This window comes from Zootoca vivipara, chromosome 5 (genome assembly GCF_965207765.1).
Source record: "Zootoca vivipara chromosome 5, rZooViv2.hap1.1, whole genome shotgun sequence".
NCBI lineage: Eukaryota > Metazoa > Chordata > Lepidosauria > Squamata > Lacertidae > Zootoca > Zootoca vivipara.
In genome coordinates, this window is record NC_142588.1 from 17,634,396 (window position 1) to 17,662,270 (window position 27,875).

General features: G+C 44.0%; 1 protein-coding gene across 5 annotated transcripts in view; it reads right to left on the minus strand.

The window, feature by feature from the left end:
• Positions 1 to 27,875, minus strand: part of RASGEF1A (RasGEF domain family member 1A) — a 93,079-nt gene that overhangs the window by 22,754 nt on the left and 42,450 nt on the right. For 2 of the 5 annotated variants that reach the window (XM_060274999.2, XM_035137775.3), the window contains exons 2-3: positions 16,718 to 16,897; positions 3,794 to 3,922 (exon numbers count right to left, since the gene is read on the minus strand). In XM_060274999.2, coding sequence (XP_060130982.1) covers positions 3,794 to 3,922; positions 16,718 to 16,897 — 309 coding nt within the window. Of the gene's footprint in view, positions 1 to 3,793; positions 3,923 to 16,717; positions 16,898 to 17,399; positions 18,014 to 23,368; positions 23,572 to 27,875 lie in introns of those variants that run through there. The other 3 variants (XM_035137774.3, XM_088670131.1, XM_035137778.3) reach the window with 3 other exon arrangements.

The following is a 27,875-nucleotide window of genomic DNA, read 5'->3' on the forward strand; positions in this document are numbered from 1 at the left end:
GAAGCGCCATCCAGACCTGCTCCAGCACGGTAGGGTACCGGTACCCCAACACGTCTTATTTTGGGGGGATGTCTTATATTTTTTTGCCTTTAAAAAATCGTGCCATGTCTTATTTTTTAGGCCCGTCTTATTTTGGGAGAAACACAGTACTTCTAAAATTCCAAAGACCAGGTTCACATGTGAATATACTATATATCCTTTAATTTCACTGAGCTTGATTACTGTGCACTTGATGACTGAAAGAGAACTGAGGCAAAATTTCTCAGAATACAATTTTTTCTAAGAAAATGGTCAAGATCTCTCTCCCCCCCAAAGAAGTCCATTTTGCAGAATTCTCTGCCATTTATCATGGTGACCACCATTTCCCCCTCCAACTGCCCTTGAGTGGCACTGGGCTTTGGGTGGGATGCAAATTGATGGCCAAGCTGCCAGCACAGTTGCTACATCTGCATCAATTACCAGACCTTTAGAAGGCATCTTAAGGCAGCCCTGTTTAGGGAAGCTTTTAATGTTTGAAGCTTTTAATGTTTTGTTGGAAGCCGCCCAGAGTGGCTGGGGGAACCCAGCCAGATGGGCGGGGTATAAATATTATTATTATTATTATTATTATTATTATTATTATTAGCAGCAAAATAAAATATTCAGGAGGGAAGAGACACAGATGCTGAGCTAATGACGAGCCACATCCGCAAGGAACAGTTGGAGAACTTCTCCTCCTTAAAGAAATCTGGTGAAATGGTTCCAATTCTTCTCCCCACAACCAGGGTGGAGAAATTCAAGATACAGTGAAGTATTTAGGGAAGGGGAACATGTGGACTTCCAGGCATTGCTGGACTCTCATCTCCCATCATCTCCAACCATCAGGGCCCATAATGGCCGGGGGTGATGGCAGCTGTAGATGGGACCTGAAAGGTCACAGGATCCCCTCCCCTGCCTATGTTAGGCAATTAGTTCTTCTGGGAAAGTATCAATCGTCCCCACCCCCAGTTGAGATGCTTGTTAGTTTCACAATAAATCAGTGTTTCCCAAACTTGGGTCTCCAGCTGTTTTTGGACCACAACTCCCATCATCCCTAGCTAGCATGACCAGTGGTCAGAGATCATGGGAATTATAGTTCATAAACAGCTGGAGACCCAAGTTCGAGAAACACTGCAATAAATCAAACTGAGCTGTTCAAAGAGAAGAGAGTGGGATAAATAACAACAACCACTACTACTACTACTACTACTACTACTACTTTGCTATTTTTGACACATACCCAGTGGAAAATTTTGGTAGTGGAAAATTCAAAGAAATGAAATAGCAGTTCCTTACTGCTTGGTTGGGGGGTGGGGGGGTGGGAGGCAGTGTTGACAGCAATCATGCATGCAGTTCCTAAATAGTTCTACCTTTTCAGCAATTTCCTGGATTCTAGCTAATAATTACATTCTGGTTGTTCCCTAAGGAGGGCAATATCTGATTTCCCCCTTTTTTCATATTATATAGTCTTGTAAAGCTAACTTGCTACTTTTTGGCAGGGTTAACAGCCTTCTGACATATTTATGAAAACGTGGTATTTCAAAGCACCGAGACCCTCTCCCTTGTCAAATAAAGCAGCAAAAGCCTCCCAAGTGGATCTGAGCAGGGCTAAAGTTTGTGTTTAATCTGTCAGCTTGTGTCTTGGAACATTTTCTGTGAGATTTTGCTAGTGGCTGGTGATGTCATTAATAAAGGAATGATAAGTATAAGCACATAACCACGAAGCCTGGTTTCTTGCCAGGATTTCTGCTCACACGCCACCCAACCGGTATTTGATTTAATAGTTTGTTTATACAGGTTACCTTATCACAGTACATCAGAGCTCTGTTTGTGTGTTTCATCTGTTTTGCACAGTAGGAAGCTTTGACTGGCAGCACTATGACTTTTCAGAACTCACAATTCCTTAGCAGATCACGGACAAAATTAAAACGAGAACTGTTCTACTGAAGAAAGCTCAACAGATGCAATAAACCAGGGTCCCCAAACTACGGCCCCTGGGCCGGATGCGGCCCAATCGGCCTCCCAATCTGGCCCGCGCCGCCCCCCGCCGCCCGCTGCCGCCGCCCGCTCTTACGGCGCGCGGCGCGGCGACGATCTTAAAAATCGGCAAAAAGTCGCTGAAAATCCTTTGTGCGCATGCGTATGGGCCTCTCCCGACCCAGAAGAGGTCATTTCCGATGCACTTCCGGGCCGGGGGAGGCCCATACGCATGCGCACAAGCAATTTTCGGCGATTTTTTTCCCGACCGTGTGTGTGTGCGCATGCGCACGGGCGTGCACTCCCCCGCCCTCCGGCCCGCTGCGCGCGCACTCCCTTGCCCTCCGGCCCGCCGCACGGTCGGCGTGACGGGCACCGGCCCACTGCGCGGTAAGTCTGGGGACCCCTGCAATAAACGATGCAGTCTCCTCCAACATTTGAGAAGAGGAAACCAGATTTTTGATACATAACCATTTCCTCTTACTATGTAAGAGTTAATGTCTCTGGAATATGACAGTGGGACACAAGAAAAACATCATTGTCCTGAAAATAAATATTTGCAAGCTAAGCTTTTGAAAGGACAGAGGAGATAGGGCTCCTAGACTCCAATGCATCACTCTTCTCTTCTTAGCCATTCTCTTCTGGTGGGGATGCCCAGAAGCATGGAGAAAGCAAAGGGTTGATTTACATGGTTTAATGAGGATCAATCCCAATGTAAATGTATGCTGGGCTTACAAAAAGCAACTTATTTGTTTAGGGGCAGTGGTGAGGTGTGAGGAGGGACAGTGAATGGTAAGCGGAGCTGGGAGTTATAATAGGTAGAATCAATGCTAGTTCATAGAATCAGAGAATTGTAGAGTTGGAAGGGACCACGAGGGTTCATGTAGTCTAACCCTCTGCAATACTGGAATCTTTTGCCCAATGTGGGGCTCAAACCCATGACCCTTGAGATTAAGGGTCTCATGCTCTACTGACTGAGCTATCCCAGTCTAGCAACTCTCCAAACCCCCCATCCCTTTTTCTAACAGGTCCCGCTCCTGATCTTTAGCAACAGTATGACATAAGATAAATTAACAGCTGTTGCTAGGTATAAATTGCAGTGTGTTTCCTACATGCGTAGCATTTGTATGCCTAGAATCTATGGCCTGGGAATGCTGCATTTGTAGGCAGCTTGGACGTGATGCTGTCTCTGTAAAATCTCACACAGATAACATTTTGTTTGTTTTAACATTTGACTCGGATGAATACGTTCAGTAATGGCTGCTAAGGTGAAATTTACAGGTGTTTGTTGCAAGGCAGACTTACAGAGACGTGCTTATCGCGATGTAAATGCAATTACCCTGGCAGCATTGCTGGGCAAAACAGCCGAAGCGGTTGCTCAGTGCACGGACACAACTATGAGATTCAGTTCTCCTACCCACAAGCAATAACACTGTGCCAGTTTCAGTAAGTACAACTGGCAGTAAAGTTCATATTACTGAGTATATACAGCACGTGCAAAAACAAATAGGTTAGCAAAAGAGTACAGCCAGTGACTAGGAGATTGTATCTGTTAGTTGGAAGAGCCTATTTGACAAGAGGATGTAGAGCAGGCATCCCCAAACTGCGGCTCTCCAGATGTTTCGGCCTACAACTCCCATGATCCCTAGCTAACAGGACCAGTGGTCAGGGATGATGGGAACTGTAGTCCAAAACATCTGGAGGGCCAAAGTTTGGGGATGCATGCCTGATGTAGAGATTTCAGGGAGAGAAGGGGGGGGAATACATTGCTCCTAAACCAGCTTTGTGTTCCACATACCTTGTCTGCTTCGACTCCAGTCTCCAGTTGCTGCTTCTGTTTAAGGCATATTTGCCCCACTTTAGCTAGGAGTTCATGGGGGTGAATGAAGACTCGGGAACTCAGTAGGAAGGTAAAGATATATGTCCTCTGTGTTGGAGAGACAAGGAAAAGAATAAAAAAAGGGCGTGTGAATATCGTCTTCTCAGGGTTAGAATTTAATCATTAGATAACTGTCACATTTTGACAACCACCAGCCAAAATAGACTAAGCTTTTGAGTTGCATGCTAACATATGTATCTATGTTCTCAGAAATTCATGCCAACAGATCTTAACCACAATTTACTTGGAAGTAAGGCCTGCATCACGTATTTATATACACAGATAAACTATATTTTTCTACAGATGGTGTGATTTTTCTTGATTGCAGGCCATGTAAGACTTGAGTCCTGGTCTGGGCAAAAGGCAATATATAAATGATGATGATGATAATAATAAGAACCACAAGGTGTTCAAAACAGGTGCAATGATTGCACAGTAGTTAGTGGCACTGCCGTAACCTGTGTGTTTCATTAGACCCTCTCTATATGGAGTCCTGCATGCTTGGCCCCTTCTGCATGTGTTTATTGTACACATTTTTAACGCCTGAGGAGGCCTGCAAATGTAAATAATTTTCTGCCTCTGTCTGTAGTGTTAGATCACTCCGCTTCCACATGCAAGCCCTTACATGTGTCGGCCATGACGTAGTAACCATGCATGTGTGAACCAAGCTTGATGTAAGTAAGACAAAACTTCTAGTTTAGAGTTTCAGTCTTTGTTCTATGTAATAATTTGTGTTTACATTTCCCTCTTGGTCTGCACCGAGTTAGAGTAAGGAGTATGGAGTTCCTTCTAAGAGGAATATGGATCTCTGTTCCTGAATTCTTTGTGAAAATGTTAAGAATCAGTGGAACTTAATTCTAAGCAGGCGTAGGATTCCCAGAGTAATCCCCCCCCCCAAGTAACATGGGAAGTTAGTACCAATGCAGTTTATCCTGGTCTACTCAAAAGCCCTATTGAATTCAATGGGGTTTATAAATGGGCTTAGAATTGCAGACTTAGGCTGCAAGGATCTGGCGTACACCCTCAACTCTGAATTTAATCTGAACATTTCATTGTACAGAGAACATACATAGCACAGCTTGCGAACAGTACATCAGACATGTATAATTCGTAAATAATCTCTACCAAATTGTCTAGCACTGTGTACCAGTACCATTGCTTGACAAAGCCAAATGCTCTCCATTCTCCAGATCCCTCATCCTCTATGCCTCCCTTGAGTCTCCAACTGTCAGTGAATGAGGATTTCTCTCTCTCTCTCTCTCTCTCTCTCTCTCTCTCTCTCTCTCTCTCTCTCTCTCTCTCTCTCTCTCTCCTTGTGGTCAAAGCCACAGGACCACCAAGGGATATTTTATTTTTACTGACTGTGATTCATTCTCTCAAAGTTGTTGTAGTGCCAGCAAGCAGAAGATAACCGAATTTATTGTGCAAAGACTTTAATATAATTATTGTATGCAAGAGGTTTCTGTTTTCATATACAGTATTTCCCTTTGAACTGCAGTGGGAAAATCCTAGCTGTTCGAGAAAAATATGGATGAAAATACATAGTGTGGCAGTAGATCATGTCTAACTGCCTTACCTCAGCATCATCTCATCTTCCTGCTCGAGACGTAATATCTGAAGTAGGGTTGCCATAGGTCCGGGCAGTGAAGTACAGTAGCTGAAAGCTCAACAACTTTTGTGTCCGGATTTTCACCTTTTTAAATATGGCAACCTTACCTAAGACCCCTTACAGATGACTTGCTTATTCAGAATTCATCCTGATTTGTTTGTGAAGAGGTTAGATGACTTCGCATCGAGCAAGTTTTATCCCACACTTTCCAATATTTATTTCCCCATCACTCTCCTTATTGCAAAAAGTCCAATCTTTGTGGAAAGCAGTTTTGTCACACAAAATCTTTGATACCAGTTTTAACTGTGCAACCTGAATGTGCCAGTATGCTATTGACTGCCACCTGGAAACAGAAGCCATTTGGAAGTGTCCCACCTGTCAATTAAATCACTAGAGACAATGTGCATGGGTCTGATAATATGCAAATAAATCCTGTAGGGGTTTTTTGTGTGTGTGTGTGGCAAGGCTACGGTGGTCAAGCCAACTATTTGGGTGGTGGCTGCAGGATCCATGATCCTACAAGTGTGCATTTGTGATTAGGCCACAGCGATTGAAGATAGTGCAGGTAAATGTTGAAATGTTCCCTTTGAAAATCCTACATATTTTAAGTATCAGCCCACAGTGTGTTCCAGTCACATAGTGTCTTTTTTCTCCCACCTCTTTTAACAGTTGCTGAGTACTAGAACAGAAGTAGATGAATCTCCTTAAATCTGCAGAACAGAATATAATTCTTCTCTTCCCTTCTCTCCCCATCTTATTGCCAGAGATGAGCAGCTAGCGTTTGCAAAATATATGACCATTTATTTTTATAGAAAACCCCATCATACATTACATTTTAATGCCTAGCTGAGTGAATCCATCATGTTAATGCAGAACTTATGATCCATGGAAGAATTACTAAGATCTTAAACTCTCTTGAGGACAGATGAATTATCAATAGCTGGGGCAACATACGTTCAGAGGTCTGGAACTCATCACAGTCGAAGGGAGTGAGGCACGAAGGAAGCATGACTGATAGAACATTAATATGAGGTTGGAGAAGGCTATGTGCACTGGGTTTCATGATGTTCAGAATGCCTGTTTAGTTTGGGGGACAAATGACCTATGTCCAGTTATGCTATGACTTTAACATTTAAAAAAAACCCAGACTGCTGTAGTTCCCTACCCCCTTGATTTAGACCTAGTTCATATATGCCCTTGCAGCCTCTACGTGACCAGGAACCCAACTGTTCCCAAGTGGAAGCAGAAGTGGTATGGGATGTAATCACATCATCTTGCTTCTCCAAATGTTCCCTGCAGATGTTCCCACTCCTGTGTGGGATTCTGCCATTTAGAGAGCGTAAGCGTGGGCTGTTGCCTCTCTCACACATGTATTTCAGCTCACCTGATTGTTCCTTAGGAACATCTATATCTCAAGTTCTTCGCTACAGTCATTGCTGTTTTCCTATGCTTGTTGCTGACTTCGGGAGGGGGGGGGGTAATGTTTCTATACTATTTGGAAATCTTAATTTTATGTTTGACGGGGCGGTTCAGGATCGCAATGCCTGTAGGACCGCCTCTCCCCATATAAACTGCCCTAGACTCTGCATCCATCATCTGAGGCCCTTCTCTGTGTGCCTCCTCCACGTGTGGTCTGGAGGGTGGCAACATGAGAACGGGCCTTCTCTGTAATGGCTCCCCATTTGTGGAATGCTCTCCCCAGGGAGGTTCGCCTGGCTCCTTCATTATATATTTTTAGGTGCCAGGCGAAAATGTTCCCCTTCAACTAGGCCTTTGGCTGATTAATATTCTACAGCCATTTAAATGTGTCTGTGGGAAGGGGGAGTTATTGTTTTGCTGTTTTGCTTTTACTGATTTACTTGTTTTTATCCTGTACAGTGGTACCTCTGGTTACAAACACTTCAGGTTATGAGCTCCGCTAACCCGGAAGTAGCTGCTGCTGGTTGCGAACTTTGCCACAGGATGCGAGCAGAAATCGTGCGCCAGAGGTGCGTGTGCAGCGCGAGGCCCCATTAGCAAAAGTGCGCCTCAGGATAAGAATGGTTTCAGCTTAAGAACGGACCTCCGGAATGAATTAAGTTCATAACCAGAGGTACCACTGTATTTTATTCTGTGAATCGTCCTGAGATCTTATGATACAAATAATAATAATAATAATAATAATAATATAGAAATGTCCTTGATTTCCTTTGCTGATATTTGAGAACCACCTGTAAAAAGGAGGTAAGCTTGTTAAGCAAGTTTGGTTTCTTTTTTGGAGGGGGTAGCATCTGTTTCTTTGGTGGAAGGTTATCAATTTATTCTTGTTATTTAATGCACAATTTCAAGTTCTGATAAGTAAAAAACCTTTGACCAAAGCAGGAAAAAAAGACTCATTCTCCAATCTGTCTGCTCACACAAAGATAGCCAAGCTTGCTGTGACAAATTATTGACTCAGCTGACAGTGACAGGACAAGAGGGTACAGTTGCGTGTTTGCAAGTGATAAACACTTCACATATTTTCCTTTTCCCCTTCCTTTGCCAGCAAGCTGTACTAAGTGCAGAACTGGATGTAATACAAAAAGAAGATGGTCCTGCAGTTTGAATTGTGTCCCCCAAGCTTCTAGTTCAAGTGAACACCTACCCTGACATTACAATGAGCATTCCCCCCACCTCGCTATATCATTGCTTGGTGGAACAAAAACACACACATTGTAATGATGTCAGGACACAATGTAAATTGAAGCAAACATTACAGAACATGAACTTGAAGATAGCGCCCCCATGTTGAGTTCTTGTTCCATGTTCTCTGCAACAAATTTGCTGGACTCCATCACCCCAGCCGGAGTGGCCAGTGATCAAGGATGAGGCAATTGAATGTCTAGCAACATCTAAGAGGGCCAGAGGTTCCCTGTTTCTCTTGTATGCAGTAGATTTAGTTTCTCTGTGATGGCATAGGATTCCAACAAGCATTGATCAGAGATGGTATCTGTGTTATGATTGTCATTGGTAAAACATTGCGTTGGAACGCACACTAAGTTAGTCAAACTTAGTCCCCACTGAAACCAATGGGACTTGCATCTTGTCTAATCTGTCCCAGTGAGGCCTAGGTTCAACTAACAGTCTGGAACCAACCCACAGTCCATAATTTGCCTTTGAGGGAGATGCTGGGGGTGCTTATTTAAAACGTCCTTACTAGCATACATATATGCTGACTGAAGTTCCTCGCCTTTCATCCCTCTGCCTCCCGCCCTGCTCCTGAGCACCTGCAACTTAAACCCAAACTGTGCAACTGTGCATTTCACAAGAATATTGTGGGCAGTTTGCTGACTTTTAATGCAAAACTGAAGAGCAGCTGTGTGAGCAGAGGAAAGGCTGGGGCAGGGGTGCTTAATTCTTTCCCTTCCTGCTGTTGGTTGCTTAGAAATGACCTCCCTGGACTGTTTTACTTTCTGCAGAGGAACAGATGTGGGGGACTCCATATATTTTCCCCTGGGAGCAAGACAACAACTTGGTGTGGGACTGATTTTCAGCAGGAAAACAGCAGAAAGGGGGAAGGTTAAGCCACCTTCAGCCTTCAGCTCACAATCGCAGCTTTCAAGGCTGCTTCTCCATAAACAGCAACAAACGATCAGGAGGCTGTTTATACAGTATCTCCCATGTTTTGCCCTTGAAACCCTGAGGTGGAGCTGGGAAGAGCTTGAGCAGATGCATTTTGGTTCTAGAGCACATGTTTGCAACCGCACATGCATGGGCCTCAGTTAGTTCCACTCCCATCTCCTGTCTCCAAACCAACATATTATGATACAGTACTGAAAGATCAACATCTTTCCTCTTGCTGCTATTATGCAATGAGCACAACCAGTTTCACTGAGTGATTAAACATTCTCACGTTTGTTTGTTTTTAAGAGGAAATTGTTGTGGTCTGCTTCTGAAGCCAGGGCAAGACAGGCAGGCCGCTGTGGAGTTAATGGATGCAACATTGTGATGGAAAGATTTCAGCAAAATCTGAGTGGGGGAAAAGAGCCTTAGGCTCTTCCTTGATCTGCAAATAAGGGTGTGCTGGAAGACTGTTCCTCGTTTCCAACTGTCAAACGTTGGAGGGCATGAAAGGGAAAATGGACAGGTGTGGCTATAGTCCTTCGTGGTAGCGTGCCAATTGCCTGCTGCTCTGTGCCACCTCCATTCCAACTCCTGAAGTAGGAAGAACTGAAAGAGGTTTATCTTGGGAAACTGAATAAATTCCCCCCTCACTCTACTGGAGAAAACTGGTAACAGTGGCGTTGGCGTACGTCATGCAGAAGTTTTTGCTACATGTGTCAGTGCAAAAGATCTGACATGTAAGCAGCTCTGCCCTGCCAGTGACCCTTCTTCCAACAAGCTAGGCCACATTCTTCTGAGGACGGCATGTTATAATTCAGTCCCCTGCACTAATTCTAGTTTGGGGCTCTATTCTGAACAGTCTGCATAAAGCAGGAAATTGCTGTCTAAAGCTGAGATAACTCCAGTCCGAATACTGGCTTTTCAAAGGCTGTGGGATGGGAGCCATGAATAACAAAGGCTGTCAGTCCAGACAGGGCCACCAATTTCTCCATTTATAACAATCAAGAAGGTTGTCTAAGGCATCAGACTCCCAGGTTCACTAGGGAATCATAAAAATATTTTAATACCTTTACATTTTTAAAATTTGTTTATATTATTAGCCATCTTGTTTGCAGAGAAAGATCAAATTGTGTGTGGGGTTTTTTTTAATATATTTTTTTACACTGTACATTCAGAAGACATAAATCCCAAACAAACACAGCCCATATTATTAGGTTTGGAAGGACCTATATTCCATTCTAAGAGATGCAGGGGGCCTCCATTGATATAAATGACTTTTTCCTGCAGAGAGGCACCTTCCACAAGTTGGTAGGTGAGAAAAATGGTCAAAGTGGGTACACTGTTCTAATATACGGTACTTCCACCTGCTGCTCTCCTGCCATATGTTTGCACTGTTTTCTTCATAATGCTGCAAGAGATCTTGCACATCTGGGAGAATGATTCTAGCCTAACCTTTGCTTCTACAGGTTAGTTTCTAATATGCAGTGTGTGTGCATGTGTGTTGTGGGAGAAACCATTCAAACACACGCTGTCCCTTATTATCACCTGCAGTCTAAAATAGCACAAGTCTAGTCTAGTAACAATTTTTCAGCCTCAATTACTGTTTGTGTAGCCCGGAGGTTTCACTGTCTCTGGGAGTGGTTCTGCATTCGAGACCAACGTGTTTTGTTTCTCGTGGACAAATGTTTGCAAAACAAGAAGCTACAGAGGCCTCTGTGGCATTTCCCCAGCGTTTAGAAGATGGGGAAATACCTGGGGAAAACCAGGACTAAACACTTCTGCGGGGGGGGGGGGGAGAAACACCCTCCATGCAAATAGTCACAAGTTTATGAGCTAGAATGTCGGGTTAGATACAGAAAACTCGGGTTCATATTCCCATTTGGCTCTGAAACTCATGGGGTTGTGCAGGGCCAAGTCCAATATCTCTTAGCGAAACCTTCCACTGTTGTTGTGAAGCAGAAATTCCGCACTGAGCTCCTTGAAAGAAAGGCAATTATACCAAATATAAATTGGGTCCAATCTGTTCCTGGAGTTGGTCCTGCTCAGAATGCTTGGTAGGGAGCAATGTCTGGAAAGCACCCCAAAATTCAATGTATTTTCCTTAATGTGTTATACTTTCAGTGTAAAGTATGTGGGGAATACTTTACAGCTGATCCCTCCCACACACAGTCTGGAGTGAGACACTTCTCTGAAAAGGTTGGCACACGCAGCGTCCCTAACGTTTTGAATAGGTTTCCATATGTTGAAAGGAAACCAGGGAAACCGTTTAAGACACTGAGGGGTGGGTGGGTCTAGCTTTCACAACATCTTTGATTGCATTCATGTGGGAGTGTGTCCAAACCTGTGCCTACCTGACCCCAATCTCACATACTGCCATGTGAAATGGTGTAGGCAGGCAACAGTGTCTGGGAAGGTGTTTTGAGATGTTCTGTACCAGAGCCCTGTAAAATAAGAAAATCAGCCCACTTGCAATCCCGGTACCGGCTTTTAAATGTCTACAGTGAGGTGGCCCCAAATACACTATTACTCATCATGCCAATGCTGCACGAAGACATGCTGGAAGTGTTGGTAATTAGGGTTTGGGAGGGTACTTTGCCCCTAGGTAATCCAGTATTCCTTTACAGGGGGGGGTTAGGCAACTGGGGGCCCAAACCAGCATCTGAATCCCCCAGTCTGGACCCAGCAGAAGCCCTGATCCCAATGACCTCCCCCCCCCTTGTTAAAAAGTGTTTACAGGAGAAGAGGTACTCAGGAGTGGCAGATACCTCATCAGCGAAATACCACCGGGTGAAGCAGCCATTGTGCTCTGGCCCTCATACTGGTCCTGGGTGATGTATCGATACATCAGCCAAGCCTGCAATCTAGGGCTGTGCACCAGATTTGGTTAAATGCCAGTGGGCAGAGGGCTCAGTCCTGCTGGCTGCGGGGGTCTCCTTCACTACGGTAGTACGTTCCCCACGGGGAATGTGCTGGCAAACAACATCCCAACAGGCCTGCAGTGGGATCGGAGGGAGAGGGGGCAGACATAGTGCCTTCTTTCTCCCTTGCCCCCTTTTGGTTAGGGTTTCAAACTTTAACAAAACATTAGGGCTTTCTCCCCCACCCCAGATCCATTTCAGAATGGAGGCGTGTGTGCCCAGCCCTACTGCCAGCTCCATTTTTGTGAGAGTGGTTCAGGAGTGAACAATTTGTTCTGGATGGAAGTCTGCACACAGTGGGTTGGAGGGAAGCAGCCGATGAGCTTATTTTAGTGGCCTGTGATTAATGTAATTTGAATGTCATTTTTAAAAACACTGGAAAATGCATATTACAGCAAGAGAACACTTAACGTACTGCATTCCTCTGCGTGTGCTTTCCTTAAAAAGGACAGACTCGAGCCAGCTCGAGTAATGATGTATGAACTTAGAAATGGCGAGAGCTGATAAACAAGTTGGGTTCTCGTCTAAAAACAACCTACACTGGTTTGATTCTTAGGATGGGAAAAAATGAGGGAAGTGATCAAGTTTGCAAGTGAGTTTGCAGCTGAAAGGTTTTTCCCCATACTGCCCCCCCCCCACTCAAAACTGCTTATGTTGCATCAAGAAGCAGTTTCCTTTTCAAATAGATTCATGGACTTCTAGAAAGAGGAGGACTGAAATGAAAGTTGGTTCCAGATGACCTGTTCATTATTGAGCATTCATCCTGATTTGTTTGCATAAGGTTTGCAGTCATGTTAGACATTAGCTGTTTATGGAGCATTCATCCTGATTTTGTTTGTGAAGAGGTTAAGCAAAGCAAAGCTTATTCCAACTTTTCAGTGCTTCTTGCCACTTTCCTTATCATTAAAAGCCAATCAGTGGCGTGGGGTGGGGACAGAGGTTTGTTGCACAGGAGCCCCAAGTCAACAACAGTGCAACCTGAATCCCACCCAAAGACAGCAGCAGTGTTGAAGCACGCTAAATGAGGCTTTACACAAAGTTGCAGGTTCCAGGTCGTAAGGAAGAATTTTTGTCTCGTATGAAAAGCAAAAACCCATGCAGAGAGATAGCTTAACTTCCCCACCCTGCCCCCGCCAAACAGGCTTGTTTTTCTATGTGTGGGGAGTTTTACACAGATTAGACCATTCCAAACATTCACCAACCACTGACAACTATCAATGTCAATCAAAACAATATCCTAGGCAGATGCTGGGCAAATGTTCCAACTTTTAGACACAGGACCCAGTTAATGCTAGATGGTAGCACCAACCACTGCCCCTAGGAACTATTCAGATGCAGCACCAACAAGGAGAAACTGGTACCCATGCATGGAGGCCACATGCAACTGTCATGATATTTTTTTTCTGTGCCACCATGGTTGTGCAAACAAAATGAGGCTGTGGAATCTTTGGGGTTGAAAATTACACCCCATTTAGTTTCCAGCAGCTGGGGAGAATTTGGGAGAAGGGGAAAACCCCATGAACCCTTGGCCCAATTTAAGATGATACAAAAGAAGGGTTGGGGCCTCGAAGCTGAAGAGGTTGAAGTAGATTCCTATAGCTCCTAAACTTGTTGCTAAGAGACACGCTTAATTGAAGGAGGAGTGGAGGAGAACAGGAAGAGAACAAGTAAAAGGGAAGACTAAAATAGTAACTGTTACTTAAGGGCCAAGAATGCAGTGATAACTTCTGAGGAAGAAGAAGAAAAATATTTTCCCCTTCAGCTCATTCTTTCAATCCAGAATGTTTTGTTTGAATATTTTTCTGAAATGTTTGCTTGCAATGGGCATCAGGGGTTGCAGCTAAGTACATTCCATTCCTAACCTCCAGAAAGCTGAAGTCTTGCGAGTACGCATATTTTCCTGGGTACTAGGCAAATGAAGCCCTGTATGCACAGAATCCTCTATGGAACTGTGTGTACCTCTTCTCTCTCATTTCCCCCCACTAACCATCCTTGCAGTTTTCCTGTTCCCCTCCAGCGTGGCGAGAAGAAGACGGGGGTGGGAATTGTTACACTCCAAGTGATCTTTTTGTGCCCTTCTGGAATTTGTATCCAGCTGGAGACATGGGCGTGGGACAATTTCTGCTTGGGAATGGTGAGGATGTAACTGGTCGTTATAATGGTATGCTAACATGGCCCCAGAATTTAATCTGTGCAAAGACCACATAAAAGCAATTTTTGTTTCCATTGGTTCGAACCCCATAAGCGACAGCTGCCTATTCTCGCATTGCAGGGGGCTGGACTAGATGATCCTCAGTGTCATTTCCAACTCCATGATTCTATGAAATGGGGCAAGAATGGCACACCAATCTTGGGTATAACCTGGATAATGGCACCAAAAGGCAAGGACTGTGTAATATATGGGCCACTATTGAAATATTGTATTTTCTTGCTGCAGACTGTGCAATTCCCCCTTCTTCTTGAATTGATTTGAAAGACAAAACTGCAAATCTCATAGTCCTTGGCAAAAAATGATAGCCAAAGACCATGGTGATTATGCATAGAAAACTCCTGAATTTGCCCTTGGTCTTGTGTAGGATCCGCTTGTTGTAGTAGTACCTCAGGGCCCGGCTCAGCTTGTCGTAGTTCATCTGGGGCTTGCACTTCTGCACCCCTCAGAGGCGGGCCACCTCATCCGGGTCCTTGATGACAAACTTGCCGTAGTCCCCCTGCCAGGCGATGGCATCATGATATTCCTCTTTGTGCAGAAGCTCCAGGATGAAATGCCACGACTGGATTTGGCGTGAGCCGGGGCTCGACTCTGGCTTGTAGGCGCAGTCTGGGAAGGCGAATCCTGCGTCCGCCGGGGTCTTCATAGCTCCTTGCGCTGCAGCCACCGGGTTGGACTCGGAGGCATAGAAAACTCCTGAATTTACTTGGGTGGGAGGGCATAATTTCCAGCTAAGGACAGACCACATCTGGTTATCCCTTCCCAAAAATAAGTATTACTTTATGTTTGGAAAAAGGGGAAACCAGCAGGGGAGGGCTGGCTAGTGCCAGGAGCAGGAGACAAATGCAGTTTCAAGCTGGTCCCAATTTAAACGTGACAAGTTTTTTGTTTGTTTTTAAGCTGGTGTTCAGAGTTTGCCCCTAATTCATAGCTAGATAGAAGTATAAATATGCTGCCCCAGCATCATAAAAGAAAGGTCAAACATGCATGTTGTGCATTTAAAAGGTCAGGAAAGAATAGAGCAAACTATTTGGAAGCAACCTTCCAGGGTTTACACATACATGGGAACTGCCTGTCTACCAGGTGCAATGCAATTACAGGACAGCATAACTGGTTTAATAGCCTGGCAGGACTCAATAACTTTTTATCATGTGACTAAAGTTGAGTATATCAGACATTCTCCTCCTTCAAGAGGTACATGGACTTGCAGATTTGATTGTGGGAGGAGGAGGAGGAGAATAATGCAGCCTGCCTCTGAAATCAGGGGCCTCTGAGATATAACAATACTCATGCGACTTGACATTTCATTTTGTCCCACTCTTAGCAGGCATATACACATTGTACAGTCATACCTTGGTTCTCAAATGGAATCCGTTCTGGAAGTCTGTTTGACTTCCGAAAACGTTCGAAAACCCAAGGCGCTGCTTCCGATTGGCTGCAGGAGTTTCCTGCACTCAATCGAAAGCAATGGAAGCCGCGTTGGACATTTGGCTTCCAAAAAAAGTTCACATACTGGAACATTCACTTCCGGGTTTTTGGCATTCGGGAGCCAAAACGTTCAAGTCATAAGGCGTTTGAAAACCAATTTATGATTGTACTTAAATACTCAACAGTCACGGCAGTATGCAAACCAAGATGCTTAAGCCACTGCCAAACGTCATCCCAGTTTAAGGGTGGATACTTTCTAACATACCTTAGATGAAAATTTATTCACTCAATTTTTGTGTGAGATATGCCCCTCATTGTTGAAATGGCACGATCAAATCATTTTCCTGAGGTCTGGCAATCAGCATGCTGTCTTAAGGAATTCACGAAGGCGCACACTCAGAAAGTGCATTTTTAAAACACTGGATGCAGCAAATCTGCATTTGTTTTGCTATTTATGTTTAGTTTCATGAATTTCCTCTAACTCAGGTTGGTATAGTTTCTCCTCAAAATAACCCTATGAAGCCGGTTAACCGAGAGAGAGAGAAACTAGCCTAAGGCTACCAAGTGAGCTTTATGGCTAGCTATAGCTTTGAACTGAGGTCTCCCCAGTCCAAATCCAAATAATAAAAGCTTGAAAATTCAAAATGCAGTGTTCTGAACAGCAAAGTGAGAAAGCTGACTGTTCAACAACCAAACAAAAGTATCTAGGCCATATCTGCACAGCAAAGTTCTACTGATATATATTTTTTTACATGGCTTTCTCCACCAGGATCCTTAGCTGAATAATGCAGAGAACAGCCTATTAGAGATTCCCTCCCCCCTCCCCCCAAACTACAGATCACAAGGCTCCTTAGAGGGAGAAAATGACTTTTTAAGCAATTTAACTGAATTGTGCAAATACGCTCACCATGTTTCCATGGGAAAAGCTGCTTCAACCAACCAACCAATTACTAACTAAAAATCCTAGGAAAGTGTTAGAAACGTATAAACACCAGGGATGAATTCAGTTCTCCTCCAGCAGCTCTCTGCATACCCTCAAGTCCCCAGGCCATGAAAGCGGTGGCAAAAAATAAGGAAAACTCCAACCATTTACTTACATCTGGATAATAGTCTGTGGTGGGCACTAGGCGCTCAATCAGGGCCTCTAGTGATCCAGAGATGAGACTCCCATCTTGATAAACAGGATCTCCACTCCTCTCTCCTGTATCTGGCTGCACCTGCCCACTACATCCGGAACCAAGCATGCTGGAAAATATTGGTGTCTGGGGCATAGTTTCCTGCAAAAGTGGAGGGAGAAAATGGAAGTGATGTGAGCCATATACAGTGGCTTTTTCATGAGTCTCATTGGTGCTTTCCCATGTTTTGAAGAAATATCAGCCTGATCCTGTGCAACATTAGGCACGCTTAAGTCCACTGCAATTATTCGGCGTAGACCTCTGGCCAATTCTTCATAGGGTCAGACTGCTTTTTTTTGTACTGCACATAACATAGCATGAACTTTGGAAGAGGAATTTGCAGTCCCAACATGCACAAGTGTGCACGGAGCCTTTTGTCTGGCTTTGTTGTTAAATTAAATACGCATTGATAGGCCTACATTGTGCTCTGGCTAGCAGGATGTCTCACAATAAGAGTGTTTGAAGACAACCTCGAGGACACATTCTTACAAAGGAGTAAACCAAACAATCAGTCTTAAAAATTGTTCATAAGGATTCCTATGAAAACAAGTAACTATTAAAAGAGAAGCTTTTCACAATTAAAATATTCCAATTAAATACCTACAAATTAAACACATGGTGGAACTGAGTTGCCTTACAACATGAGTTGGGGTCCTGTACCCTTCCAAGGGTTGTTCAACTTAATCCTCAATAGCCTCAGCCCAAGTGATCAGTGGTCACGGTTGGTGGGCTCTTCATCCAGCAAATCTGGAAGCTCCTCACTCCTTTGTAAGTAAAGACTTCGAACTGTGGGCCTCACTTGGGGGGGAGAATTCTCAAGAGAAACGACACTGCTCTTCCAAGGCCATCGATGTTCAAGCATCCCAAGGACAGGGCATGTGTAGTGAAGTCTCTTCAACAAATCTTAACAGGGCAGGAAATATCCACATGACATGAGGAGCTTCCCAAGGTGGAACAAAGCAATTCTGCCTGACCCGTTTAGATGGCTACTTAGCAGAAAACCGATTCAAGCATGGCTGTTCTGCTTGATCTGGTTTAGATCTTGACAGCAGTTCGTCTCATTTGCCCTGCCCTCTCATACATGAACAGTTCTAGAAGTGTCTGAAGATGTGTCTGCTGACACAACATCTGCCAAAGAGCAGGCAATCCAAGGAGGCAGTTGGCTTCTGGAACACTGAAGAATCCGTTGCTGGGGTGATGCTTTCAGAGGTGTGTGGGCTATAGGGACAGTTGGGAAAGGGAGCAGTTGGTTAAATCGCGTCTCTGAGTCTGGCAGCTTTCTCTAAGCATGGTCAGAGGGAGGTGGCAGGAGCCAGGTCTTATCCTGGGACAGAAACACATGGGGCCAGACTGCCTGCTTGTGTTAACAACATACTGGTGAGTGCAAACACAACCTTACAGTGTCTTGTGTTTCTGTCTTGCTTCAGGGGAAAATAGTATACCTGCTATCCTGGGTTATTGGCAGAGATCAGAGCTTCCCCCACCCAGCTCTTCTCCTAGCTATCAGACTGAAGTATGCGATAGTCAACAACTACAAATATGTGTGGCTGCAAAGCAAATTTACATGGGAGGCGAAAACAATCAAGTTGCCATGGTTTGCTTAGATCACGAAACGTGAATGTCAGAGTGATTATGCATCAGCCCTCCATATGTTTTCTTGATAGCTCGTGTTTACTAGCCTGAATTTTCAAGGTTGCTAAGCTATATCAGGAGTAGCTGCTAAGAGAAATCCTCAATAGTGCTCTTTATTGCTAGTTAATATGCAATTCTTCACCTCTGCATTTCCTGGTCGTGAGCAATTTTGCCCTCTCAGTTTTCTGTCCTTTGCAGTCTCCTCCCCCTAACCTTTGCTTCCCCTCCATTCTCTGGACCCTACTTTCTTTGATGGATTGGCACTGTTTTCTCAGGACCTTTCCTTTCCAAACCCCCTGTTTCTTCCATATCGCCTTTCCTGCTGCCTGCCATGCTTGTTTCTGGGCTCTGAGCTGCTGAGCCAATGGCAGTCAGAGACATTTCTGCTTTGTGTGACATTAGAGCAACTAAGCCAGTCACTGCCAGGCACATCATAAACCACAAAGTCCCTCTTAATCACACTAAAATGTAGATATCCTGCAATATTTGAGGATTTATTAACTAAGTTATAACACATCACTGCTAAGTACTGCTAGAGCTCCTGTATGCCATCACTCAGAATTCTACCATGCATATGCAATGTCTATATGGCACATGAAAAATTCCACCAGCCATGGAGCTTCAGCAAACTTTGTAATGGGCATGCACGACTCCTTACTGCCCTTTGATGCATATGCAAGCAAACAGTTCATGAACCTCCCACGACCTGGTGAAAATTCATTGCAAGGTCCAAGGTGGTGAGTCAGCCTCACTTCATCATTAATACTAACACTAAAATAATTGTTGCTTTCTACTATTAACCCTCTTCCACTCCCCCCCCCCATTCCTGGCAGCTCAACACAATATGAAGGACATGCAGCTGCCTGGCTTATCAAAATCTAGGAGGTTACTGAAACCCAAAACAAACCCTGAATGGTATAACACAAATGCCTCACATCTCTTAGGACAATAGGGGCTAGCTAGAACAAGGGTATTGCAACGCTCATAACTGCTCCCATTGCAGGTCCTTCCCTTCACACAATTTACTTATAAAAAAGAGGGGTATGGAACTACTTTAGGGACAATCTCGAGGAGGCAATACCACAACATGATGCGAGGTGGGGGAGCAACATTAACTTTCATATGGGACATTAATTCAGTGTGAGCCAGCTCTGCTATATAAAGCATCAGCCAAACACTATGTTCCCTTTTAAGGCAGCGTCCCCCCTCCCCCCAAAAAAGCAATATTTAGCATGCCAGTTGGGGACATGTCTAAGTTAATTCCAACATCACCCTGACACCAAGACTTAACTAAAAGAAGAAAACTCCTGCCAGCTCATATGCTAGGACAGAATCCTGCACAGCTGTTTACAACTTAGAAGGCGGAATGTCCCTAATAGTAAACAGCAGCATATCCCTCCCACAGTTCAGGCCAGTGTTTGTCATTTAAATGTTTGAAGTGACTCATGTGAATGGGGACGCGAGACAAAATGTACAACATCTAATTGACATATAATTGAGGAATGAGACATGGCAATTCTATGCACAAGTGCTTCCTTGGTAATGTTCTGTGGTATTTCACAAATTTAGTCACAAGGCATCCTTGTAGGCTCGCATGACAGCTTGACAAATGGGATGTTTCTTTGGGAGGGAGGGAGGGAGGGATGTGGAAGGCAGCTTGACTTTGTTTATTATGTAAGTTGCCTGTGAGTTTACTCCTTCCTTTTAAGGGATATGGCAGTGGTTTTTAATGAGCTACTCATGTACAGTGTGCACTGTCAGGCTATTTCATCTAGATGCATGCCCAAACTGCAGACTATGGAATAGGGGGGAACATGCTTCTCTCATAATATTAAAACGCAGGGTCAGGCAATGAAATTGATTCATTGGCAGGGTTAACACAGGCAAAAGGAGGCGATCCTTCACAAAGTGAATAATTAACATAAGATTCACAGCAACATGATGCGGGGATAGCCATCCGCTTAGACCAGTGGAGCATGCAACAAAATGTTGTCATGTAGTGCACTTATTTTCAAGGTTAGAGCCTGCCAGCCAAGCCCTCTTCCAGGAACACCATTCCATACTGCTCCCAGTTGCCATCCCACCAATGGACATTCAGCATCCTGTGGCCACCGAGTATGGACAGTACTCACTAGATGGTTTTGGTAGTGGTGGGGTCTCCCATTTAAGATTTCCCCCTGCGGAAATCATAGAATCATAGTTGGAAGAGACCACAAGGGCCACCTAGTCCACCCCCCTGCCAAGCAGGAAACACCATCAAAGCATTCTTGACATATGGCAGTCAAGCCTCTGCTTAAAGACCTCCAAAGAAGGAGACTCCACCACACTCCTTGGCAGCAAAAAATCTTTTTGTAATTTTGCAAACCTTGGGCTTGCTTCCAAACCTGCTGCTTCCTCCCTCTTGTTCATCAGTGGCCCCATTTAGGATACAATCCTGATGATGATGATGATGTTATTTATACACCAGCCACTCTGGGCAGCTTCCAACACATACAAAAACATAATAAAATGTCAAACATTAAAAAACCTCCCAATACAGGGCTGCCTTCTGATGTCTTATAAAAGTTGTGTAGTTCTTATCTCATTGATATCTGATGGGAGGGTGATCCACAGGCAGGCTGCCATTGCCAACAAGACCCTCTGTCTGGTTCCCACTAACTTCACTTCTTGCAGGGAGGGAACTGCCAGAAAGCCTTTGGAGCTGAACCTCAGTGTCTGGGCTGAACAGTGGGGGGGGGGGAGACACTCTTTCAGGTATCCTGGGCTGAGGTATAGCTCTCATCAGTTGAGGAAGACAGGTGTATCAACAGCTCTCAGCTATGATAGTTGAAAGTTACCATGTTAAGAGGCAGTAGATCTCTGAACACCAGATGTGGAGGGCAGACAACATGGGAGGGCTGTTGCCTTCATGCCATTTCTCACCATCTGGCCAGCTGTTGATGTAAACAAAATGCTGGACAAATGAACCTTTGGCCTGATCCAGAAGGACCACTCTTGTGTTCTTAGGCACCTAGATATGACTATGAAGAGTAGAATCCTTGGCCGCGCATGAATAGATTCCAAATCCATGAAATCACATGTTAGCTCACATCTATACTAAACAATCCTCTCCTCACATGATAAATAAACTTGGGTAGCGGCTTGCACCTGCTGGCAACTTTGCTGGTATTGGTGCACACACTACCCATGCTCCCTGGCACCCACATGTTCAGAATTAGTGTAAAAGCAGAATGTGTGCAAACTGCTGTACATGTGTACAGCTTGGTTTGTGGGGCAATCAGGGTTCCCAGGTCTGTGAAGGAGCCCTATGTGTATTTGGCTCTGGGCAAGAAGGCCACTTTCACATTCACCCTGAACATGCAGAGTTTAAGAAGCAATGCTAACAGGCATTCTGCTCCTGTTCCTCACCCATTACCCCCAGAATGTACAGATAGAGGGGACATATGCACACCTCGGGGGCGGGGCGCGCGCGCGATGCACTCACGTGGTTCTTATGACTGTACATTGCAATTCAGCCAAACCTCCCCAGAATCCATTTCTTTACACCCTTAGGTATTCTGTGGCAACAAAACCTACTTCTATTTCCCCCCATTGGAAAAACCAGGAAGAAGTCTTAAGGGGAGGGAAAGAAGGAAATTGGCGGTTTTCCCTGATTCTTTTCTTGTGTTTTTGACAGTACCTTCACATCTCTAGAGAGGACTGGCTTATCTCAAGTTGCTTGCCTGTGGATTTCCTTTAATATACCCCCATTCCCCCCCCCCCCAATAATCTGAGGTTATAATCTGAGGTTAACAGGGACTTACTGAAGGCTACCCCCAAAATATGACTGAATGGATTTTCCCAGTCCAGGGAAATGCCACCCCACCCACCCCCACCCCCCGTACCACATTGACTACCAAGACAATGGATTCAATGGTTTTGAGACTTGTAGTTGAATGACATGCTTCCCTTATGTGGTATATTATAGAATAATATAAGCAAAAAGCAAAATCTCCCCCTGCCCCAGGGAACACAAAAATCTAAAATAACATAACGTTCTGCCATGTGTTCCCTCTCCTATCATTGATCGTGGTGTCAGAAAAATCCAGAGGGTGATGACATCACACTGTGCATTGTAGAATGCTATAGGTTGCCATGAGGAGGACAAAATATACACAAAGTAGTGTGTCTAGCAACATCTAGTTCCACTCCAAGACAAGAGAGCAACAACCACACAAGTTAAAAGCAGAGAGAGAGAGAGAGAGAGAGAGAGAGAGAGAGAGAGAGAGAGAGAGAGAGAGAGAAAGGAAGAAATTGGGGGAAGCGGGGGAGGGAGGGAAATAATATATTTGCTTTGGCATGTTAAGAATGCGGAGCTGGGATGTTTAAGATCTTTATGTTAGCCCATGCCGAGGCTACAAGTCACCTACTCTTGTTATGCCTGTCAGTAAACACCGGAATAGAGCTCAAATAATTCGGTCACTGATGCCTTATTTCTAGATAAAACAATTTAAAACGCATACTTTCGCCAGCAGTCTCTGGAGCACAAGTGCTCTGAAGCTGGCCCAATTATATTTATACAACAGCAGCCAAACGCGAAACCAAACCGCAATGTGCATTTTGGATCTGTAAGCAGAAATGCACTTTGACAGGATCTCATGAAGAGAAAAAGAGAGAGAGACACCCCTCCAGCTTTTTAATGTGGGAGGCGTTCTTTTCCCACAACACAGCAAAGCCATTTAACAATACCCACATACGCACTACTTTTAAACCTCGGCTGTCGTGCATGACATGCGACACGATTCCAGTTTCGAGAAGCCAAAGCTTCACCTGGGGGAACTGAGTCCCGAATGTAATATACTGCTCTTTTGGGAGGAAGGAGAAAGCAGTATTAGAACAACAAAACAAAACATTCCCAGAAAATTCTGTAAAAGAGAAATAAAGGAAGATTTTTTTTCTTACCCTCATTCTTTTCTGTAGTATGTACATAAGCTTGTAGTGTTATGTTGATCCTGGTGCCTTTCTAAAATAGGTAACCCTTAGCCGAGCATCGCAGTTCGAGCTTGGGAGGAGAAAACGAGAAAGCTCTCTGGCTTGAGCTGCCCTTCCCGCCAGCTCAGATCTCAAAAACAGCTCCAGCTCATCTGAGCAAAACCAGAAAGCCTGCAAGCTTCCCAGACGAGCTCTGACGTCAGCAGCTGGCTTGGCTTGCCGTTGGCTGAGAGGAAGCTTGTCTGATTCAAAAGGAGTGGAGTTTACTACTACAGCTGCCTTTTGTGCGCTGAGAGTGCCAGCTTTGAAAGGAAAAGCCCACCCTCTGCTTCCCTTTATGAAAAGCTTTCCAACAGGTTGGGTCGCATGGTAATACTATTCCCCATTCACCCTTCATCTCTGCTTTCTCAGATATCGAAAGGGCTGGGTAGCAAAGATGAGGAACTTACCGAATGGTCTGGAGTTTTTATTTTGAAAAAACGAAACACCCAAGATTGTGTGTGGAGCAGTCAGGGTATTTCTAGCCAGTTTCATAGGACCGGCTCTGTTTCTCTAAATAGTTCCTCGTTGTTTCAAACAAGGGCTTTTTGAGTTATTTCTTGTCAGAAGGGGAATCCTGATAGACAGTAACGGTAGACACTGACAGACCCTGTGCATGAATGCCAAATCGTAGATTGCGGACTTGTGATTTGGATGACTAATATTATTATTATTCATTTATGTAGCACTGTCGGGGCACATGGCTCCTTACAAAGTTTTACAAGCAACAAATAGTATGATCAACCAGCAATCCAAACAGGCTGAATTAACAGATACACAGCACACTCTACATTGCCATCAACTTCACTTTACTTCAATATGATGCTAGCAGCTGTGGAAAAATTCTCCAGATCCTAATAATTAAAACTGTGTTCTCATTCCCAGCTAAAGCCTAACAAACTTTTGCTTACATCCATCCTGTTTCCTTTGCCTCCCTCCCTCCCCTTTGTTTTCCTCATTGTGTATATTTAGAATGTGAGCTTCTTGGGGTGGAGACTCACCCTTCCCCACTTGCTAACATGCTTCTACTCCTACTCTTACGACAATGGTCGTAATTAGTAAATAATAAAATAATAATAAAACAATTACTGTATATCATGTTATAATTACAGGTAGGTAGCCGTGTTGGTCTGAGTCGAAACAAAATTAAAAAATTCCTTCAGTAGCACCTTAAAGACCAAGTAAGTTTTTAATTGTATATCATGTTAGTGTGCTTACAATAGCCCTTTATTGTCCAACACGTTTTGCCCAGCTAATAGGGTTAATTGCTGTCATGTCCTGGAATAATTTCTAGGTTAAAGGGCAGGTACTGTATCCCTCTGATTTCTCCCGCAAGTAGCCATGTCTTTTGGTCTTCATTTGTTACCTCTTTTTTTCCAGTATTTAGACATATCAAATATAGAAGAGGCTTATTTTAAAAACGGAATGAATGTTCTAGCTCATTTAGGTTTCATTATTTGTGTTCAAGTGCAGGAAACGCAAAAGACAATTTAAGAGCTGATTACAAAAACAGTTCTTAGATGCACTGCTCCCTGCCCCCATGCCCCCCCCCCTTCGGGCCCTTCAGTGCTGTGTTGAAATATGCACAAGATTACTCACATGGTTAATTGTTAAATGCAACACAGTCACATCTGACTTCAAAAGAGGAAATTCCCCCAAAATGAAGTTGAAAGAGAAAGTTAAGATGAGTCAAATGTCTCCAGAATGCTTCAGGGTTATTGAAAACTACAATATTAGACATTCAGTTAGAATGGTTACCACCGATCAAGAAAGGTACCACCAGGACCAAGGGGATGTGGTTTGCAAGCAGAGTGAAGGAACTGTTAGAAGCGAAGAAGGCTTCCTTCAGAAAGGCTTGTCCAAATGAGGAAACAAACTTTGGCAAAAGAAGTGCAAGCAGACAGTATGAGGTGGGGGGAACGAAATGTGAGGAGCACATAGTTATGAACAAGCAAACATAAAGACCAACAACAAAAAAAATCTTTATATACATTACTAGCAGGAGATTAGCTAGGGATGGTGCTTTAGCCTTTAGATGACAAGTGGGTCAAAGGTAAGGGACGCAGGTGGCGCTGTGGGTTAAACCACAGAACCCAGGGCTTGCTGATCAGAAGGTCGGTGGTTCGAATCCCTGTGATGGGTTGAGCTCCCGTTGCTCGGTCCCAGCTCCTGCCAACCCAGCAGTTCGAAAGCACGTCAATGTGCAAGTAGATAAATAGGTATCGATACTGCTACAGCGGGAAGGTAAACGGTGTTTCCATGTGCTGCTCTGGTTCACCAGAAGCGGCTTTGTCATGCTGGCCACATGACCTGGAAGCTGTACGCTGGCTCCCTTGTCCAATAATGCGAGATGAGCGCCGCAACGCCGGAGACTGGACCTAATGGTCAGGGGTCCCTTTACCTTTTTACCTTTATCTAGGTCAAAGGTATGTTGAAGGAAGATAGAAGATTGCAGAGAAGCTGGGTGAATACTTTTACAATGGATCATATACAGTACTGTAGTTCCGATCCCTCTGCCTTAACTGACCTTCACAGGAAGGGAGTCTGGAATTGTGGTGATAAGAGAAAGTATTCTAGGCCTTACTGGCAAAGTAAAAACTGAAAATTACCATGTTCAGATAGCATTTGCCAAAGAATTCTTAAGTAACTCAAATGTGGAATTGCTGATACTCTTAACAAAAAGATTTAATGTGCCTCTAATACAGGAATGTGTCGGTCGGTATGCCAATTTTTAAAAAGCGACCTGGGGAAATCCAAGAAATAACAGCCAGTTAGTTTCCTGCATCTTTCAGGAAAACAGGTGGAAAGCATATAGAGGAACAAGTCTTGCTGAAACAGAACCAGCATGGCTTTTGCAAGTCTAAGCTAACCTCTTAGGGTGCTTTGAGAGTATTAACAAGGATATAGATAGAGGTGAGCCAGTTGATATTTTGTACTTGGACTTTCAAAAAGCTTTTGACAAAGTACCTCACTGAAGAATTTTGGAGAAATTCCAGTAATTTATTTATCTACTTGATGAATTTTAAGTGTGCATTTCTGGCATTTCCCCCCCTTAAGTATTATGATTGTATTATTTGTATTGCATTATGAAAGAAGATAAAAGAATACAGTATTACCTGAATTGCTTGGGACCCATATACCTCAAAGAGCACCTTCTTCCATAAGTTCCTCTTCACATGCTCCATTCATCACCTGATGAATCACCTGAATCCTATGGGGGTGGCAAAATGGAGCAGAGTCCTTTTTGTGGCATCTACCTTGTGGAAAGTCCTCCTGGCTTAGATTCGCCAAGCCCGAACACTTTGTGGGCTTACACATTTTGCTAAAGCCTGGTTTAGGATGGAGAACCTCCATCCTCTCATTACTATTACTATTTTAAGACTGTTTTCCTTGATAACTTCTCTCAGTTTGGGGAGTTTTATGAATGGATTTTTTTGTTGATTTTCAAAAAGGTTTTATTATGTTTTTTGTGGTTTATTTGTCGATTTGGTTTGTGTGTATATTTTATTGTTATTGGCAGCTTTGAATTTCTTTTTGCGGGGGACAGGAGAAGGATATAAATTTATGAAATAGACACCAATCATTTAGCTATATTTGGTTTAAAGGCAAGTATGACTAAGATTTTTTTTTTCATTTTCATTTTTTTTTAAGTCTAATTCCCGTTGTTAAAACAGGGCTACTCTGGACATCACTCCAATTTTGTAACCTGTTTGTAGCAACCCATCACTTCCCACCTTGCTTGTAAGAATGTATATATTTCGATGTATTTAGAAACATGTATATTTTGGGCTCCACTTCTCTACACTTAGTGACTGCCTTGTGCCTCTTGAAAGCAGCTGTGTATAATAACAATGACAAACATGCCCAATAAGAATGACTAACCTGCTACTTAGGCCCTTTTCTAAACAAACCTTGGAAAGAACTAATTTCTACGAGCTTTTCATCTTGAATGTTGATGGGTGGTTATGGACAAGGTTGTGTGTTGCTCTTTCCACACTCTGTTACAAAGGTCACGGCAGTTCATCTCCCTCCCAAGAACCTCTATCAACACTTGAGGCTTTCCTTGCATGCTGATAAGAAAACAAATGTTAGGTGGTTGAGGAAACAACAGGCTTTTCCTCCACAAGCAAATTTCCAGCACATCTTATCCCTGGTGTTTTCTGTGTGTGCCTAGAAGTAGTTAAAGTGGTACCTTCCAGAAATTGCTGACTTGTAACTCCCATCAGTCAGCATAGCCAAAGTAAGGGGTGATGGGCAGAGGTGTATCTAGGGTGCCTTATGCCAGGCGTTCCCCAAACTTCAGCCCTCCAGATGTTTTGGACTACAATTCCCATCTTCCCCGACCACTGGTCCTTTTAGCTAGGGATCATGGGAGTTGTAGGCCAAAACATCTGGAGGGCCGCAGTTTGGGGATGCCTGCCTTATGCAGTTGACAAGG